We start from the raw sequence: 21,087 nt of genomic DNA, 5'->3' as shown, positions 1-21,087 counted from the left end.
AAAACCAATAGGAGGAACCACCAGAAAAAGGAAACAAAACTCAACAGAAGAGAAAAAAAATAACAATTCAACTTTCATAGTTCTTTTTTTGGATGTGGATGGCATTTTCCATCATGAGGTTTCTGGAGATGTCTTAGATCCTTGCATTGCTGGGAAGGCTTAAGTTTATCAATATTAGTCATCTCACAATGTGGCTGTTATTGTGTACAACGTTCTCTTGGTTCTGCTCACTTCACTCAGCATCAGACCATACAAGTCTTTCCAGGTTTTTCTGAAGTCAGCCTGGTCATCATTTCTTATAGCACAATAGTATTCCATTACATTCATATACCACAACTTGCTCAGCCATTCCCCAATTGATGGGCATCCTCTCAATTTCTAATTCTTTGCCACCGTAAAAAGAACTATAAATATTTTTGTACATGTGGGTCCTTTTCCCATTTGTATGATCTCTTTGGGATACAGCCCTAGAAGTGCTATTGCTGGGTCAAAGGGTATGCACATTTTTATAGCTCTTTGGGCATAGTTCCAAATTGCTCTCGAAAATGGTTGGATCATTCCACAAGAATGACTTATATTCTTAAAACATTGATTCAGTTCTCTATGTATTTGAGAAATGAAGCCTTTATCGGATATACTTGCTGTAAAAAGTGTTTCCCAGCTTTCTGCTTTCCTTCTAATCTTGGTTGCATTGGTTTTGTTTGTGCAAAATTTTTTAAACCTAATATAATCAAAATTATCCATTTTCTATCTCATTCTTTGTTTGGTCATAAATTCTTCTCTTCTCCACAGATCCAACAGGTAAACTGTTCCTTGCTCTCTTAATTTGCTTCTGGTATCATCCTTTATGTCTAAATCATGTATCTCTTACCTCTTAAAAACACAGTAATAATAACCATAGTTTCTGCAGAAAGGGCTGTTGTGGGTGGTGTAACATTTCTACCCATAGTCAATGTTTAAATCTCTGCAACAAAACGTTCTGAGAACATCAAATTCACATCAATAGTAAATGTAACACAATGAGGAATACCATTTGATAGACTGCTTCCTTGACTGCAAAAATATATACAAAACACAATACATTTAGATGTTGCAACAGTATGTGTATAATAAGATTGGAGATAACAATATTCATGCGGACTTGTGTGGGGTGTGGTGAACTATTCTAGTCAGCAACCAAGTCAACCACTACTGTTACTTATGGGCTCATTTCCTTATTATTCTCTACATAGGTCCTAAGATAATCAAGGGGTTTATTCCCTAATTTCCGCACAAATGGAATAGAGATGCGCAATTTCTCTTAATAACCAATCAATTACTTACCAAATTTATAAATAATCAGAGAAACCTATTTTTCTCATAGGTTTTCATTCATCTTAAAATAAAATCTTATTTTCATGGCTTAGACACACATTGATGTCACTAGCTAAGAAATTTACTGACAGTGTAACAAACAATAAAAAGACATGTTTAAATATTTCAGTAATGTATCAGTTGAGAAAAATCATAGCCAGAGTTATCTCCAACAATAAACTGCAATTGCTTCATTCTCAACATACATCAGAACTATAGTTTTATCATTCAGTGCTCTCAGGGTGATAATCAAAAGCTCTCCAGATTTCTCTTCAGAATATCTTCTCCACAGAATATCTCCATCACAAGATAAGAGTTAAACTCATTTATTTCAAAATATCTCTCCATTTTTTCTCAAAGATGACGGTTAACTCAATCAGTTTTTCAGTAAAGAAGTTTTCTTAGTCCTTTCTCTCTTAGCCGTGACCGTTAACTTTCTCCTATGACAATTAAAATGTTTCTCTCCAATACTCTATTCTCTTTCTCTTATAGAGTAACAATATCAATATTTAATGAAGGGGGAAAATAACCCAATGTAACACTAGTGATAGTAATAATAATACAAAATATATACCTGTATACACATAATGTATATGTTATATAATATGTAGTATAATAAATACATACATAATTTTTTATAATTCCCAACAAAAATTTTATAAAATTGTATATTATACAAAAGCAACACTTAGCCACAAAGAAAACAGTCATTCCAGAATGTCCAGAGGGTCCATAGTACGTATCTAAGTGAACTGGTTTTAGGACTGTCCTTTGTCATAGAGGATTCAAATGATACTGGCTCTTGTCTGAGGGAAGGGAAAAGAATAAGCTTTTATATAATACCTACTTTGTGCCAGGCACTATGTTATGCATTTTTACAAATATCTCATTTAATCCTTAACAACCCTCAGAGGTAGGTACTACTACAGCTGAGGAAACTAAGACAGACAGAGGTTAAGTAACTTGCCAGAATTTTACAGCTTATAAATGTGTGAGGCTAGATTTGAACTCAGGTCCTTCTGACTCCAGGATATCAGATGGAAAGGTAAGAGTTGTGGTATAGTCTCCCATAGGGTGTCTCCCAGTGGTTTCAACCAGGTATGACCAGGAGCCTGGCATTTCAACTTTATTCCTGTGGCCTCTACCATTAGCATAGCCAGGCTACTTGACCCTCGACATCACTTTTTTTCCTCTTGTATTTCAGCCCACACAGAACCCATACATAAACTTCTTCCTCCATTTGGCTTCATGGTATAATGGAAGCCAACAAGACCAAGAGGATGTATGACATTCAAGGACATGAATTCAGCTCTTTATGTGCCTTGCACATAAGACTTGTTTAATAGATTTTGGTCAAGTTGAAAGGGGCAATGACTTGGCCAGAGCATTATGTGAGGAAAATGAATCTAGTGTGCAGGATGAATGCTTTTGGAAGATTAATCTAGTGTGCAGAATGGATTGGAACAGCAAGGGAGTGATGGTGAGGAAATTGACTTAAGTTCATGGAGACCAGTAAAAAGCTGTTGCAATGGTCCAAGTACAAGATAATAAGAGTCTGAACTGGAATGATGTCAGCAGAACTGAAAGGAAGGGATGGATCTGAGAGACACTTTGAAGGATAAATCAGCAAGACTTGGTGACTGACTGAAAATGGAGGGTGTCAAAAAAGAGAAATCAAAAATGTTTCCAAGGCTTGGTAACTTGGTGAATGATAGCACCATTAACAAAAACAGGTAAATCAGCAGAAAGAAATATGGGATTTTGAGGATGGGGAAGGTCTAGATATGGTAACATGTTGAGTCTTTAATTTATCGGTGTCCAAAGAAGAGAAAGACAGTAGCAAAAGATGGTACCTGAGAGAGGACTCGCCATTCTGTTGTGTTTTATTAACATTAAGTAGGAAGAAAATATCTGCTGTTTGGGAACCTGCTTCTACTTCACCCATGATTCATAAATGGTCTTCTTCTCTTTACAGTTATCGGCAGTGTGATCCCTCTGACCAAAAGGTGTATGGCAAGGCACCTCTCTTTGGACAGTATTATGTCCTGGAATATCCAGGAACAATCAAAGTGGGAGATCCAGTGTACCTCTTGGACCAGTGACAGCAGCATCATCTCTTTTTGTGGCAGATTGCTTTTGTATATTTGCTGGGAAATAACCCCTTTTAAGAACAGCTTTTGATGATGAATATCCTTACAATCTCTTCTGATTTAAGTGTCTCGAACTTTTCTCTCTTAGGCCTCCTTGTGACTTCTGGTGTCCCAGAGCACCAAGAGAAGAAATGAGCCATTCTTAATGCTGTTAGAACCTCTGAGAGTCACTCAAGTGATGTGATAAGACAGGCTTTTGATAATTCTTTTTTAAGTGGGAGTATTGGGGAGGGTGGATGAGGGTAGGTGATGGACAAGGAAAAGCCATCTCTTAGAGCTTTGCGTTGAGGAGAGGAGAATGAGAGGTAGAAATCTCTTCTTCTTCAGTCTACCCTCACATCACCACTACCCATAGGGAGAGAGAAAAAGGAAAGGGAAAAGGAAGACAGAAAATACTTTGGAGGATATATTTTGTTGTTATTCAGCCATGTCCAACTCTTCATGACTTCATTTGGGGTTTTCTTGGCATTGCCATTTCTTCTCCAGCTCATTTTACGGATGAGGAAACTGAGGTAAACAGGGTTAAGTGACTTGCCCAGGGTCATGTGGCTAGTAAGCATTTGAAGTCAGATTTGAACAGGAAGATGAGTCTTCCTAACTCCAGGCCCAGTCCTCTATCCACTACACCACCTAGTTTAAATACCTATTTGGGAAGAGTTGAATAACAATTAAGTCACCCTCAAAGAGACACTGAAATTCTTCCTCGTCTCCTTTAGAAAGCCAATGTGACACAATAGAGTAGTGGTCTTGTACTCAGGAAATCCTGAGTTCATATCCTGCCTCTGACACATAGCTGTGTGACCAGGGGTGAGTTAATGAACCTTTCTGAGCCTCAGTTTCCTCCTTGTAAAATGGGGATAATAATGTCCAGAGTACCTACCTCATGAGATTGTTGTGAGGCTCAAATGGGATAATATGTTAAATACTTTGGAAACCTCAAAGTGCCATGTAACTGTTCTATTAGTATTATTATCTCATTCCATGTTTGGGGCTTTTAAAAAGGTATACATTGGCTGTCCCTACACGGGCCTGGCACAATTGGCTTCTTAGATAGAGTTGGTTAGGATTTAAACGATATATCCTTGCCCTGATATATTCTGCCATCTCTGGACTAGATGACAACAGCATGACAATCAAATAAAAGTCACCAGCTATGAAATTGTCCTAAAATTCAGGACAAATTATCAAGTGTGTTTAGATGTATAATTTCAAAGCTTTAACTGCTTTTAAGTTGTATCTTGGTCAATGCCTAGAGAAGTGAGAATGTCCTAAGATTTTTGTGTATTTGATAAATAGTGAACCTTTTAGGGATGGCAGGTGAGCTCAGGATGTCTAAGGGCCTAGAAGACAGTCCGTGTGTGACTTCGGCTATTCCAACCTTGAAGAATTGACAAAAGAGAAGAGTTGCAACTCAGGATTTTCCTTTAGAGTGCTACTTGCTGTGGACGTGTTGAATTTCTATCTAACCTGCTAAAGTCGTTCTAAATCGATGTCATAAATGCATAGATAGTAAGTCTGTAACCAAATTCTACGGGCTCTTTTCTTAAGCCCACTAGTTGTGTAGCTGTGGGAAGTCTTGTCACCAGATATGCCATGTTAAAAATTTAATACTGAAAGGCTCTGGAGTCTGTGGGACAGAAATAGAAACGTGGTAATGTGATTTTAAAGTGAGCCACTACTGAAGAAACTTTTAAATGAAGCAAGAAGAGACCTTGTTACTTTGTTATAAACAGAGACATGTCTAATTTTTCTACTGCTTGAGTTAACAATTCTTAAATATGATGAAGCAGGAGAATTTCATTTGAATTTTCTCCCCTATATACCTCATTTTATCTCTTTGTAGCAAGATCCTGATAAAAATTTTAAAATATTTTAAAACCACAAATAAATGGAAATTACTTTCATTGTTAAAACTTCCACCTCCCTCCCCACCTTCCTTCAGTTTCCTGGCAAGAAGGCTAACCTTGTCGACTGTTTAAACAACAATTTGATTCAATTCATCAATCATTTATTAAATAGCTACTCTGTGCAGGACACTATGTGAGACCAGGGCCTGATAATAAAAAGACAACAATAGAACAATTCCTGCCTTCAGTGGCATTACATTCTAGGCTCAGATGAGATCATATATGTAAAGCACTTTGTAAACCTTAAAGTGCTATTACATAAAAGAAAAATGTCAAATATTATCATCACTATTAGACTCTGCCATATAATTAGATCTGTATCTCATAGGAAGTGGGCAAAAAGAGTTTTATGCTTTTTAAAGTAGGCAGTGCCTACTTTACCTGTTGTCATTTTACTGTGACTACAATAAAAAAATGTGACCAATAAAAAGTAACCAATAGGCAATGGACTTTTCAGCTCTGAAGTGGAGCTATAGGTGAGTCTGAGAGAAGTACAAGGTTGCCTGTGCTATATGTTGCTCTTGGATTTCTACACATTGGTAGTGAAGTGGAAAATTAAGGCAATTTATCCAGAAAATTTTGTTCTAGTCCTTTACTTTTGCCTGAAATGTCTAATAATTAAAACAAATGTTTTGTTTATCTGAAAAATTGTCTCCATTCCCCGTTGGATTTAGATGCATAGACAATAGGTCCGGATCTTTCTCCTTATAACAATGGGTAATAGGAATGATCATAGGTGGTATTCACATACTGACTTAAAGTTCTCAGAGCTCTTTATATGTGTTAATTCATGATCCCCATGTACTCCACAAAAGTAATTTTTACCAAGCATATCTCTAAAAGATTCTTCTAGAATTAAGAATTTTCCCACAGCAGTGTTCATGACTTTTTCCTGTGTGTAGAAGTAATTTACATCAATACCCAAGGCTAAGCAGCTGGCTATAGGGTTTGCACCCATCCTATCCATACACTCAACTGCAATCAATCCACTGGAAGAGATCCCTTTCCTAGTGTGAGGCAGATGAATGTTCCTTTTATTCTTTCCTTGATGATGTAGATAAAAGCTGTTGTTTCTAGATCTTTTAGTATGGATGCCCATAGGTGCCCCTTTGTTCAGCTAGAATCTTCCAAGGCATGGTGGTCCTATGTTAAGGCTAATGGCCTTTTCATCTAGTACCATTTTAGATGCAGATCATGTGCCATCCTATTAGTTTCCTTGTGTGACCTGTTATTATTGTTTCCTTGCTCAGGCTCAGGCCTTGGTGGTGCTTACCCTAACTAGGCTTCTGCCCAAACTTGCCCCGTTACTTTGGTCTCTAGTAACCTGTCCTAAGGACGCAGGTCACTAGACGCATGGACAATGCTTATAGTGAGGCTCTGCTGAGATTGTCGTTGTGACGGTTTGTATAAACACAATACCGATTTGTCTCAGGGCAGCTAGCTAGCTGGTGTAGTGTAGAGAGTGATAGACTTGGAGTCAAAAGGAGTTGCATTTGGATCCACTCCAGACACTCACTGACTGAGTGACTCTGGGCCAGTCACTTAGTCTCCTTCAGTCTCAGTATCCTCATCTGTAACATGAGAGATATTAACAGCACCTTTCTTACAAGGTTGCTGGAAGGTTCAAGTGAGATAATATATTTAAAGCTCTTTGCATACCTGAAGGCACTATATGAATGCTAACTATGATCATTATCATTCTCAGTGTTCTAAAGGGTGTGTGTATGAATGGATGTCTGCTTATGTTCGTGATACCTACATAGATATGTTGTGGACTGAAAAACTGGAAAACATGGCGAGGAGTTTGGGGGTAGGGGGCTGGGGCCTGAGAGGACTTTTAAAAACACTGTTCTATTTGTAGATATCTGTCCATCTTTTCAGGAGATCCGGGTATTGCTCTGAGAAGGAGTGACAATGACTAGAGGCATTAGCAGTGGAAAAAGCCCCCCTTAAATAAGAACTGGAGAAGAAAAGTCCTGACCATCAGAAAAAAAGGAAAAGAAGGGGGAAAAGTGACTTTAGGAAGCCAAACACTTCCCTTATTCAGGAAAAGAAAATGATTTTTAATGAGCAATTGTTGTGTATATTTATGAGATAAAATATTAGGCCAATTGGAAACATGGAGTAGTAACCCATACAGAAATCTAATAGATGCTTCTAAGGCGGAAGCTAAAAGAAGACTTGAAACCAAATTCTCTCCCCCCAAATCCTCAACGTTTCATGACAATATTAGACCTGTAATAATTTTAATTGATAAATTATAATTGGATCATTTAGTCCAACTCCCTAGAAACATAGGATCATAGATTTAGAACTCAGAGGGCCTTCAGAAGCCATCTATTCCAACCTCCTTGTTTTATAGATAAGGAAATTGAGAGTAAAAGAGGTTAAATCACTTGCCCCAGATAATATGGCTGGTAAGTGAGAGGGGGGGATTCAAATGCAGGTTTTCAATGCTCCAAATCCAGTATTCTATTTATTACACTGTGCCACTTTCCCTTGGTTTTAGAGAGAAGGGAACTGAGGTACTACATAGGGGAAGTGACTTCCCCAAGGTCACAGAGCATGGCTTGTTCAATTCATACTGAAATCGAGGCTGAGCTGAGGTGGAGTCAAAAGGAGCCCAAATCTCAAAGACTGTTAGAATTAGAACAAGCCTGCGAGACTACTGTGTCCAGCTGCTTCATTTTCATAGAAAATAAAACCAATGCCCATAGTTAATGTTAGAACAGAGACTAGAATCCAGGTTTCCCAAGTCCTTCTTGTAGTTACTGAGCTAGAAGACTCCCCCCACCCCAGTCTTTCTGTGGTACATACTAGCCTCTAAGCTCATCTACTCCAATAAATCAGCCTCCTTCAGGAGGAACAGGGGTCTGGGCCTGCCCCTAACCTTGTGTGTGAGGGGAAAATGGTTGGGGGAGGAGGAGGAGGAGATGAAGTAGCTGGCAAATGATCTGCATATCCATGATCCCTGCCTCCCTTCCCTCATCCCATCATTGTCATCCGTGAAAGGACGGGTTGTCATGGGCAGAGGCTACAATGAGCCTCCCTCTCCTGTGCCTCCTCACCCCTAAATCTAGCTACAGCTTGGTTCTCCCAGCTATGGCCTCCACGTTCTCTTCCCCCCACCAAGAGAACCCCCTGAAAATAAGCCAGAGCTTCAATGAGCCACTCTTCTGGTTCCTAGTGGGAGCCTGCCTCCAAAAAGCTCTGAGGATCCTGTGACATCTCCCTATGATACATTCCACCCTGCCATAAGGTTCACCCCCCCTCTTCTTCCACAGAGGAATACAAGCACTCTCAGCACCCTCTAAATTTTTACATGGGGGCAAAGTTCTTGTAGCCCTTCTGTAACACCACCTTCCCTCAGCAATCCCTATGCTGGGAGGAACTTTAGAAGTCATCACGCCCTACACCTTTACTTATATTCCTTGTCCCCCTGGCTCTGCAAACTTGGGGACCCTATTTCTCTACAGCAATATATGTTCTATAAGCCTCCTTCCCCTGCATCTCATATTTAGACTCTATGTGAAAAATGACTCTCTGGTCACCCCTAGAATCTAGGAATTGCTGCCAATGTTTTTTTTTTTAGCCGAGGACTGTTTAAAACCCATAACATTTGTTTCTTTTTCATGTTTAATGAATTGTTTAATGCCAGAGGCAGTGTCGATGTGCCATTTGTTCCAGGTACTAAACATCTACTCTCCTCCCACCCCTCCTCACCCATTCCACTTGAAGTATGGTATTAGGAATATGTACCAAAGAGATTCCTCAGATGTCCTTACAGCAGGGGATAGATATACACAGCAAAGCAAACTGAACCATCCACCTTCTCCTTGGAGTTCCTTTCCTGTGCTTGCTCCATACACTAGTCTACAGATCCATAATTGAAATTTTGGAAAAGAAGAGTCTCAGTTAATGTTACACTAGAGTCCTGCTTTTATGACTGAAAATGAGATGAAACCTGCTGCAATCATTGTTTTTGATCCATTGATAAAGAGAGAGCAGACCTTAAAGAGATCTTCTTACTATTCCCTTGCTCTAGAGAAGTCTCACAGGTTGAGATGTGAATAGGGGCAGGTGAGATGCTAGGTGTCTAAGTTTTGAGAAAGATATTAGAGGTACTGAGGCAAGTGGGGCAGTTGAATAGCCACCAGAGTTCAGTCTCTGCCAGGCACTGCCTCCACCTAACTACCTGCCTACCCACCCACCATAGCCCAAGAGAGGTGTATGTCTAGTGTAAGGGGGAGGGAGGGTATAATCTGACCCCAATGTAATGCAGTGGGCCCAGATTTTAATCAAAGATGTAAACTAAGTGCAAACAAGTCCTTAATCAATTTAGGAGGTGTGGAGTGATTTGATCATTGGATGAAAGCCCATGACATCACACAGGAAGTATTTTATGATTGATTGAAAAGAAGTAGTCATACCCTGTGGGACTGTTGTTGTTCATCCTTCCTTTCAAAAGAGGACCAATGACATTGGAGGGGGGGAGTCTTGACTTGCAATGAATTGGATATAAGTGAGGCAGAGTTGCATGAAGTCATCAGTCTTACTCTCTCTTCCTGAGTCATTGATGTGACCTGGGATGCAGTGGATGACCTTGGTGTATTCAATGCCTGATCAAACTCTAAACACTCTACAACACCTGCTTCAGCTATCTTCAAGGCTGTTGGAACAAACTGTTCTCATCCACCCAGAGCCAACAGAAATTGGGAAGTCCAGCAGTGATGCCATCAAGCTTCTAGACTTTCTAGGCTCAGGAGTACCTTGAGAAAGCAGACCCTTGTGTCTTTACTAGAGGGCAGGAAGGGGTGGGGGTGGGGGAGCATTGATGGCAAAGAAGTGAGGGAGAAGGAAGGGCAGGAAGAGAAAGAAGTGAGGGCTAAAAGAAGTGAGGACGAGAAGGGGGGAAAATGAGGGTAGGAAGGAGGGAGTTAGTACAGAGGGAATATTACACTCCCCCCAACTCCACTGGCTATGAATTGGAGAGACTAGACCAGGAAGAGAACATATACATCTGGGAGAAGAAAGAGAGAGAGAGAGAGAGAGAGAGAGAGAGAGAGAGAGAGAGAGAGAGAGAGAGAGGCATGTACCAAAGACAAACATTGTCAAAGAACTACGAGAACGTGGGGGTAGTTGGGGCAAGAGAAATGGTGACAAACTCATAAAAATCATGGGGAGTCAAATGATGCATGAAAACTATTTTTTATAAGGCTATGTCACAGAAAACATCTCAGGTGATATGGGAAGCTTCTTTTTAAAAAATTATTTTTATTGACATATTTTGTAAAACAAAAAGGTAAACCCAAAGTTGAGCAGTTTAGTGCAGTGGAAGGAGGGTTGGCTTTGGGGTCAAGGAACAGGGGTTCAATTCCTGGTTCTGCCACTTCTAACTCTGTCATCATCTTCCTGGGTCTCAGTTTCCTCATCTATCAAATGAGGGAGTTGGCCTAGGTGATCTCTAATGTCACTTACAGCTCTAAATCAATGTTCACTTTGCTTATATTTCAACTATATCCTTCTTCTCTTCCCTATCCTGAGAGCCAGTAACAAATAATATAAAATAAAAAGAAGAGGGGGGAAACAGTTTAGCAAAACTAACACACACCAACCCAGCCTGACAGTATGGTCAGTGTGATGAGTGTGGGGTTTCAAAAGCTTGCTCCAAAGGAGCATTTTGCTTAAAAATGGCAAGTGAAGCAGCCAATGTTGTGGGCCCTAGAATTTGTATATAACACATTATTTTAATGAGTGGTAACGGGAAGAATAACAGTGATGGAGAGGTAAATGTCTCACTGGCAAAAGAAGAGCAGGAGAAGCATTTGCACTGGATATTTTGACAAGTGGGGAAGAAATGTGGCATTATTTAATGAAGTCCTTAATTCTGCATTTGATGGGATTACCAGTGTAAATGGAATATTCTTTTTATTAGCATGTATGTAGCACTTTCAGGTTTACGACACAGTTTTTGCAGCTATTAAATAATTTCTTCCCTCACAACAACCCTGGGAGATAAGTGCTATTATCTCTATTTTGTAGAAGAGGAAACTGAGGCAAATAGAGGCCAAGTGACTTGCCCAGGGTCACACAGTTAATAAGTATCTGAATCTACATTTGAATTCAGGACTTCTTGACTCCAAGTTCAATGCTCTATCCATTTCACTGACTAGCTGCCTCATGTCATTTATATAATGATGGGGCAACCAAATTAAATAATAAACCACATTTGTTGATTGCTGCCTTAGGAATTCATGTTGCAAATTTCAGTTTTAGAGATGATGGCATTTCTGTAGTAGGAAGAATTTTTTTTTTACTGAAATTACAGTTTATTAACAAAGACAAATATTAAAACAGACATAATTATTTATGCTATTTTATCTGTGAGAAAAATCACAACCAGAGTTATCTCAAATACTCATTGTAACTACATGTAACTTCTCTTCACTTCTGAGAACATAGTACCAAATGATTTAGTTCATTCAGGATACCAAATAAAGTTTCTTCACAGAATCTTCATCTTCTTCACAAGATGAAGGCTACAATAGTTTCATCAGAGGAAAAAAAGATCCTTGCATCTTTCTGTCTTCAGAAGGATTTTTAGAAGAATAAAACCCCTTTGAAAGAGTTTTTTAATTCAGGGAGGAAGAATTGTGAGAGAGGAGAGCCAAAAGTAAAAAAAAAAAGTTAAAAAACTTGCAAAAGGAAAAAGAAAAAGCATCAATTAAAATTAATTTTAAATAAAAATTGATATCTTTCTTTACTTTTAAATTTAAAGTAAATTTTAAAATTAAAATTAATTATTTAAAAATTTAAACATATTATTTTTGAAAATGTTCAGAAAAGAACAGAAATTCAGAGGGAGATGCAGATAAGCAGGACAGCTTTGGAACTAATATGTTAAATTTATTACATACTTTAAAACATCGAACTGCATAGAGACTGTAATAGAAATTCACTATTTCATATATGGCCCTCTTTTTCTATTTGTATTTGGAAAAGTCTCTGCTTGTTTGTGTTTGTCAAGTCCAGAATAACTATATCTATATCTATATCTATATCTGTATATATTACAAGACCCCTTTGAACAGCAAATAAAGGATAAATGGAATACAAGCACACATGAAGGATAGTCAGCAAGTTGTAGAAAGGGGAAAATATATGCTCAGAGCAAGTCTGCAAAACATGAAGAATGTTAGAGAAATAACTAATGATACATTCAGAGCAAGAGTTTAAAAAAAGAAAGTTAGCAAAGCAAACCTATTCTCAACTTTCCCCTCTTCTCACTTTCCAGTTCTAAGCTTTTTGAAAATTTTTGTTCTGCAAATACTTATTAAAGCATTAGGGAGTCAGATGGGAAAAAAAACTAGATCATGGGCCAGAAGTCTGGGACCTTGTCTCATTAGGTCATTGAAAGTTTCCAGATCTTCCTTGTGTCTCATGAATCTTCTCCAACTGAGCTGATCTAATAATAATAGGGCAGAAACAGATTTAGAGATATTACAGATAATAACAAAATTAAACCCATAAATGGGCCTGGGGGTGAGGTAGAATGATATTCCTGTTCTTTCATTTATTTAACAAATATTTGAGCACCTACTATGTACAAGGTGCCACCCAAATTCTCCCACTTTTCCTTTCTATTTTGGTCTACTCTCTTTCCCGAATGTCTTCTCTCTCCCTCTAATTCACAGGGCCCATCTTTCCTCAGCCTCTTTCTTTTTCCTTTCCTCTCCTACTTTGCTCATCTACCTATTCATCTTTTCCTTTTTTTTTTCCAGGAGTAGGGAATGGTGGTCAGGATTGGCAAGAATTAGTGGGATTTTTAAATTTAGAGCTATGAGGGTCCTTGGAGGTTATCGAGAAAAAAATTAAGTTCCAAAGAGGTTAAAAGACTTACCTAGGCAATATGTGGCAGAGGAAGGATTTCATCCAAGGTTCTCTGACTCTAAATTCACCCCTCTTTCCCCTGTATCACACTAGTGATAGATGAAGGTCAGTATTCCAAGTCTTTTCCTTACTCCTCACTCCCAGCTAAAACTTTGACAAGAAATGATACATGACAATATCTCTTTTGGCACATGTTTTGTGAAATACTTAACTTAGATTAATGCTGGATAGCATTCTGGGTGATTAGGTGATTTGATATTAAAAGACTGAGATTCTACCAATATCTAAACAGCTGACCATGGAAGGTATGCTTGCTTTTTCAGGCTGCTGGGTTCATCCAGGTCATGAAATTCTCTTTCAAACTTGGCCCTTCCCATAAAATTGTCTTTGATTAAGCAGAGTTCAGTCAGTCAGTAAATATTTATTAAACGCTTACCACATGCCATGAACTGTGCTAAATTCTAGGGATGCAAAAAGAGGCAAGAGATAGTCTCTGTCCTCAAGGAGCTTATAATTTAATGGGGGAGATATTGATGTCAACACAAATGAAGCAGTATGGTACAGCGGAAAGAACCACAGACTTAGAATCAGGAGAGACATGGGTTTGAATTCCACCCAATGTCCCCCACTTTCAATTATTATGACTGTGAAGTCTTCATACCCTTTGCCTTCCATGGCTAATATTTATTTATTTTCACAACATCTCTGGGCCTGTTATTCACTTCTTTATCTCCAATGAAAATCCAACAGTTCTTTGCCCTTCAGTCCTCCCTTACTTTTCCATCCCAGTCTTTGCATTGGCATGAATAATTTCAGGTTTTGACAAGCTTCCAAGTCAATTTCCCCAATTCCCACCTCCTCCTTTCCTCAAAAGAATTGCTGTTTTAAGTGAAAGACCAGAGGCCAATGCCAAAGAATCATTGTCAATGTCATTTCTGATGAATATTTTTACACCTGATAAGGCTTGAGATAAAGTAGGTCTAATTGGATGGGGATGGGGGTGTTCCAGATTACTGACCCAGCAATTAAGTAAGCTCGTTAGTCTGTGAGCCTGGGACAGCTGGAGTGCTCTTCTTTTCTAGCAGCTCTGGTTAACATCAGCTGGGAAAGCTCTCAGTAAACAATCCAATGGTTGATTGTCCAGCCTTCCCATCGCTACTGCGCTCCTGAGCCCATATGACTCATTTGCAAGCCATGCCTGTCGTCTGGATGCCATAACATGGGAGAAATGATGACCGCTTCTTGGAGGTTCTTCTTGGTCAGAGTTGCCAAGACCAAAGCTGTAATGGTTTGTTATGATGACCTTTGTTATTCCATTAGGCTCAATTGCTTTAAAAAATGATGTGTGCATACTTTAGGAAAGTTTTTACCCTTTACATTGACCTGACATCATGGTTTATATTACAAAATGTATTAATGACAAAGGAGTGTTTTCATGTCCTGAGGACAAACTTTAACAACTATAATCTGCCCTGAGTCATAATAAATATAAATGTATTGGTAAAACAGATCTCATTAATGTGGCCAAGACAAATGCAAGATGATATTTTAAATCAGTTGACATCCTGGGTAATATGCTTGGAGCTTTTTGTAGAACTGAGAAATGTTGTGTGCTTTTTATTGAAGGGCCGAGAAAAATGACTCTGCTGTCTTTCTGGTTTTGAGTCAAACAGTTAGGAATGTCTCAGGGAAAATTGTTGTTTAAGACTTTTTGTACATTTGTACATTTTTTTGGGGGATGAATGATGCATTTTTCTGTCCTGAAATTATCTTGCGTTTACTAATCTCTTTAAATGTTATTACCCCACCCCCAGTAGAGTATAAATTCCTCTAGGATAGGAACTGTTTGGATTTTGGCTTTGTCTCCTCAGCACCCAGAATAGTGTTTGGTACCTTGTAGGTATTTAACAAATGTTGAATTGAATTTAATTGTATCTTAATTTATAATGACATATACTTTCCCTCATGCACTATTGTTTATAGAGGTCCTGGCAACATGATAGACTTAAGCAACATTTATTTTGAGTTATATTAAGCTTTTAAAAATACCACGTTAACATGAAGAATACAGGGAAGTATGTGAAGACGTATATGAACTGGTACAAAATAAAGCAAGCAGATCCAGGAAAACAATATACATAATGGATAGCACAATGTAAATGGGAAAAGGAAAAAAAAGAAGGAAGAAACTGACTGCTATGTAATTTTAATGACCATACATGACCCTGAAAAAAAGATGAGAAAATATATCTTTCCTCTTTGCAGAGATGAAGGATTGTGACTATAGAATAATGCATACATTGCCAGATCTAGTTAATATGTTGAGTGGTTTTTCTGGACTGCCTTTTTCTCTTTTTTCTCTTTGTTACAAGTTATGGCTCTCTAGAAAGGGGAGGGAAGAGGGGCTATTTAAAAATGAAAGTGATTAAAACTAAAATTTATCAATAAAATTTTATTTAAAAGAAAATCAGTGAAACTGTAGCACATATAATAAGCTCTGGGCTTATTCTCCCAAACCCTGATCTCATTAATCAATTGAGTCCAAGAGAGAGATTAATCCTTCTCCGCTTTCCCTCAAAATGCTCTAAGTAGTTGTGGAGTTTTCTCCAATGTGGTTTTTCATGATCCCCCATCTGGCATGTTCCTACTGATATCAAACTAATATTTATCTTATCAATACTATCTAACCAATGATTAGCACCCAATATAATTTTGATCAGTTGTTGTTTCCTCAATATCATCAGTAACCAATTAGCTTTTATAAAGGAGTATTTACTGAGAAAATATAGCAACAACAGAAGTAAAAACAGATCCCAAACTGAAGCAAGGGGATAGGTCCTTCTATTAAACATCATCACAAATTTCCAAAAGTGGACCCACCATACTCCACAGCCTTATTTCACATTATTCTACTTTATGAATTCCACTTTCTTGGATTATCAGATGCTTTCCAAACTTGATATTCTGTCTCCTTTCTCCATATATTTGCACAAGTTGACCCTATATCTGAAATACACTCCTCTCCATGTACCTGAAATGTAGTCTTCTCTAGTTCTTTTCATTGGAGGTTCAGCTTACATACTATGTCCTCCATGAAGTCTTCCCTGATTGAGCTAATGTTCTGTCCTTCCTAGTACACTTATTTTAATAAATGTTGTATTCTCTCCCTACCCTCTGACAAAGCTAAATTTATGGGAAGACATGGACAGGAGTCCAACAGAATGGGCAGATATGGATCTAGTTTTAATCTGTGTGACTGAAGAGAACATTCACATCTATGAGATCATAGATACAGTTGAGTATTTTCCTCTGGGCATCTCACAGGGTACCTTTCACAACATTATACATTAGGCAGAGCATAGTCTGCATGCTCCTTGGGGCTGTGCCCTCCCTGGCCCATCCCCCTATTGGTCCCTCTGCCATTTCTAAATCAAAAATGATCATTGGAAAAGAAAGATAATCAAGAAAGGAAGAAAGAAAGAGCCATATTATTATGTTACCTTTGGGGGATGGGGTTGGGGTTATGGATTCCCATCTTTCTGTGGGACAAGAAAGATCTAATTCCTCTTTCCTGGAAATTCTGGCACTTTTGTTCGAACAGGGGGACCACTGTGGCTCAACACTATGACTTAGATGACCCTGTCAGGGGTGGGATTAGTGGTAGAAAGAAACATTAGTACTCATGGCTTTCTTGTTTCTAAGCTTCATGAGCAGCAACGGCAGCATAAACAGTGAAAACTAGAAACTTTGGGAAACAGATGTGCTGGCAAAAGATTAAACCAGTGGATGGCAGAAGGTTAATCTAGGGTCTGATTCTGTTCTCTAATTTCCTTTCTGAAAAACTTGGACACACTTTGAGGGCTGTCTCACCAAGATTTTTGTTGATTCTTCTTTTCTTGAAGGTGCTTCCTGTTCCACATTATCATTATTATTTTGTCGAGGCAATCAGGGTTAAGTGACTTGTCCAGGGTCGCACAGCTAGTGAGTATTAAGTGTCTGAAGCTGGATTTGAACTCTGGTCCTCCTGACTCCAGGGCTGGTGCTCTATCCACTGCACCACCTAGCTGCCCCTCCATATAAATTTTTAACGCTTTCTTTAGTGTGTAAAGAAAAGATTGAAAGAGGAAATAATAGCCCTCATATGGGAAGATAGCCCTAATTATTCACCATCCTGAGAGTATATGGTTCTCAGTACTAATGGGTTTGCACTGATAATAACAATTCATATAAATTTTTTTTATTTTCATAGAGACCTGCAATTTCATTGGTGTAGAAAACTTCTAATGTGGAACCTCCCTCCCCTGATCCAGATTGGCAACTCAGCTGGAATTTAGTATCAGAAAGTTGCCTGGGACAGTGAGAGGTTGACTGACTTTTCCCTTGGTCACATGGGTACCTGTTCAAGGCAGGACTTGAACCCAGGTCTTCCTGACTCCAAACCTGGCCTTCTTTGCTATGATGCCTCCTATTCATATGGTACTTTAGAGTTTACCAAGTGCTCTCCTCACAATGACTCAGTGTGGTAGGTATTTTACATCTAGCCTGCTTTCCACTATTCCACTCTATGGCTACTGATACACCCATGTTCTCCCACAAAGACCTTCATGTCACCAAGTTAATCATTGCCAGCTAGGGTTGGGGCACAGTATTGGCTGCAAACTTGGTCTCATTAATCCCTTTTTATAAGCACCTGAACTAATACCAGATCAGAGAGGGAAGAATGTGGAAGACAGTCCAATGCAGTTGATTGGGAATGTATATTGGATTGGGAATCAAAATTCAAGTTCTTATCAAATCCTAGTTCTGCCTCTTAGGAGCTATGTGGGATATATCACAAGTCATTTGACCTGTATGGGTGTCAGGGTCTTCATTTGTATACTGATAGTGTTGGATAAGATCACTAATGGCCCTTTCAGATCTAAAAGGTATGAACTTATATTTGGAGCCCAACAAAGGGGAACTTTGGCTTGCGGAGAGTTTACTGATCAGTGTGCACGGTAAGTGAAAAATAGTAGTTCAACAAGGTCAAATCTCATACTTTTATTTTGATGAACATTTCCTTTAGAGGGGTAACAAAAAAGATGATGGTTAATGAACTGAAACTTTGTACATGCTCTGTGTAATAGCAAGCTGGGTTTCTAGAGCAAAGCTGTATTTCCCCTTCAGGGCATTTGGATTACCTCAGAGTGGTTATGGGATTCTCATCTAATGCTATTGACTCAAGACCCCATTCCAAAGTGTTCTCCCTAATGTCAATTGCCGGTTATAATTAGTATTTCCTGTATATCATTGGTTTTCACCAGTGACTGACCCTTCATGTGTCATTTAACCAATTAACATCAATTACCTTTTACAATGGAACACATTAAGAACACATATCAAGAACAGAAGTTACAACTATACCCCCTTCCCAGAACCAGGGACACACTCTCCCTATATTGCCTAGGTCTCTGAGAAGAGTGGGTTCATGCTTAAAGCAGTTGCTACAAGGCATTCACTCAACCAAGTTGTAAATACAGTGGCATAGCCAAGGTAAGAGTTATTTCCTCTTGTAGGACCTGGCATCTTGATTGTGGAGTTGAGCTATTGCTCAGCTGTGGGTTGCTTCTAGGTCTGATTTGGAAGACTGGGCTCAGCTTACCTCAGTCTCTGGCATGGACTTCCATCTCTAGACCTCTGCTCCTCGAATCCTTCAAAGCTCACAAGTTTGTAGCCATCTTCACTAGCCCTTCCCTGAAAAAACAGGAAAGTGCAAATTCAAAGAGCAGAGATGTCATGTATTCATGGGATGTATGTGTGTGTGTGTGTGTGTGTGTGTGTGTGTGTGTTGTGTGTGTGTGCTCGAGCTCGTGCCTAGGAGAAGCTCAAATTGTCCCCCTCCCTCAAGTTGTTCATTTGTATGCTTAGCTCTGATTCAGAGAACTTCTCTTCACCACATAGAAGCAAGCTTACATGGCCTCCACCTGAATATACAGCACTGCACATGATTAAAGGATGGGACTCCTATGGCCCGTTGTCCGCCTATTCCCATCCTCATGTTAGGAGATACATGACTATAAGCACAGCAGATTATTACCTCTTCATGAAGCATTTAATACAGATGTTATCTCTACTAGACAGCAAGCTCCATAAAGCTAAAAGACCATGTTGTATTTATATTTGTATCCCTCACAGTGCTCAACATTGTACTTTCAACAGAGTAACTACTTCACAAATGTTTGTGGGATGAATGAATACATATCATATATTTTTTTTAGGACAGGTCAGAACTTGGGAATGCTGGTCACCAAATTTTTATATATACATACATATATATATATATATATATATATATATACATACATATATATATATATACATATATATATATATACATATATATATATATATATATATATATATATCTCAACCTTCCAGTCCTATGTTTCTGAGGGAAAGTACTTTATATGAACTGGAAAAAAAGCATTTCAAGGCTCATTGAGAGGTTTAAAACTTTAAATCCTCCTTGAAAATAACCTGCCTCTCAGGAATCTTGGGTTCTGAAGAATTATAAGGCTTCTTCCTTGGGCTGTGGAATGGTTGTATTATTAACTATGATTACTTAAGTCTCTGAATGGAAGGATGTCATAAATCTTTAAGTATTTGTTCTGGTTTGTGACTAAGGGAAGCTGTATAATATTAAATCAGATGTTGGGATAAACATTTGAAATGGCACATTTTTTTTCCAACTTGGGGCATCATGGCATGAAGTTTCTGGGAATCTTTTACATTTTTGCAGGGCCCAAGCCTGCTTTATATTGAATTTGCTTCTCTCCAAGCATAAAGAGAAAATAAGTGACTAGCTCTGCATTTTGTACTTTGCAAGTGATTTGCCATCATGGAATTAAGGTGTTCCTTACAGTCTTCAGCACTGCCATTCTACAGGAATGGAAAAGTACTGACAGTAGGAAGTTAGAGAGGTCATAATAATTCACAATAAATGGTGTTAGAGTTAAATGAAGCCTTAGCAAGTGTGGTACAATGGAAAACATGTTGGAATTGGAATCAGAGGCCCTAGGATTAAGAAACAGCACTGCCTCTTACTCTTTGGGTGACCTAGGGGAAATCACCTGACCTTTCTATGCCTCAGTTTCCTCATCTGTCAATTAAGCATCAGATTCAGTGACCTCTAAGGTCCCTTCCAGGTCTAAATTTATGATCCTATCACATAGAATCCTAATTCTTGAAGCTTGTACACTCATTTGAGGATTGAAATTTGAAGGGAAGAAAGCCATAAATAGACCCAGAGACTTCAAGAGAGTCTGAGGTCACTGAATTCATTCCTTTGCCTTCAACCTATCCGTTACCGGAATCACTCCAAATGGGGGAGCTCCTGTCTTTTTTTTTTTTTAAAGACTTCCCAAGAATGAGATTTCATGACCTCCCTTGATAATCTCTGTCAGTGTTTGACAGCCCTGTTTGGAAATTATTCCTTACGGTTATGTTTACGTCTCTACTAGTCAGCCTTTGAGTAAGGAAGCTACTAACCCCCATTGCCAAGTCAGTAGCAATTTATGGGCAGTAGAGAAGGGGGCCCTGAACAGAGAAGACCTGTATGTATATGCTCTTCTGCTTTCCATCCCACCTAACCTCCACCTCCCACTGACCTAATAATAGGGTCAGACTTCCACAGAACAGAGTGAGAAAATTTCTAGCAGGCCAAGTTTCTAGAGTTTCAAGCCACTGCTGCTCCGTTCCTCAGTTGGAAAGTGCCAATTAGGTGCCTCTGGAGTCATCCTGTGATGTTT

General features: G+C 38.8%; 1 protein-coding gene across 1 annotated transcript in view; it reads left to right on the top strand.

Moving 5' to 3' along the window:
* The window catches only part of MTARC1 (mitochondrial amidoxime-reducing component 1), a 42,873-nt gene extending 36,806 nt beyond the window's left edge, over positions 1-6,067 (top strand). Inside the window, exon 7 of the mRNA XM_020982226.2 lies at positions 3,329-6,067. Coding sequence (XP_020837885.1) covers positions 3,329-3,455 — 127 coding nt within the window. The 3' untranslated portion in view covers positions 3,456-6,067. The remainder of the gene's footprint in view (positions 1-3,328) is intronic.
* The last annotated feature ends 15,020 nt before the right edge of the window (positions 6,068-21,087 follow it).

This window comes from Phascolarctos cinereus, unplaced genomic scaffold (assembly GCF_003287225.1).
Source record: "Phascolarctos cinereus isolate Bilbo 61053 unplaced genomic scaffold, phaCin_HiC Scaffold_5;HRSCAF=322, whole genome shotgun sequence".
NCBI lineage: Eukaryota > Metazoa > Chordata > Mammalia > Diprotodontia > Phascolarctidae > Phascolarctos > Phascolarctos cinereus.
The sequence above is the reverse complement of the archived record's forward strand: the minus strand, read 5'-3'. Positions and strand labels throughout refer to the sequence as shown.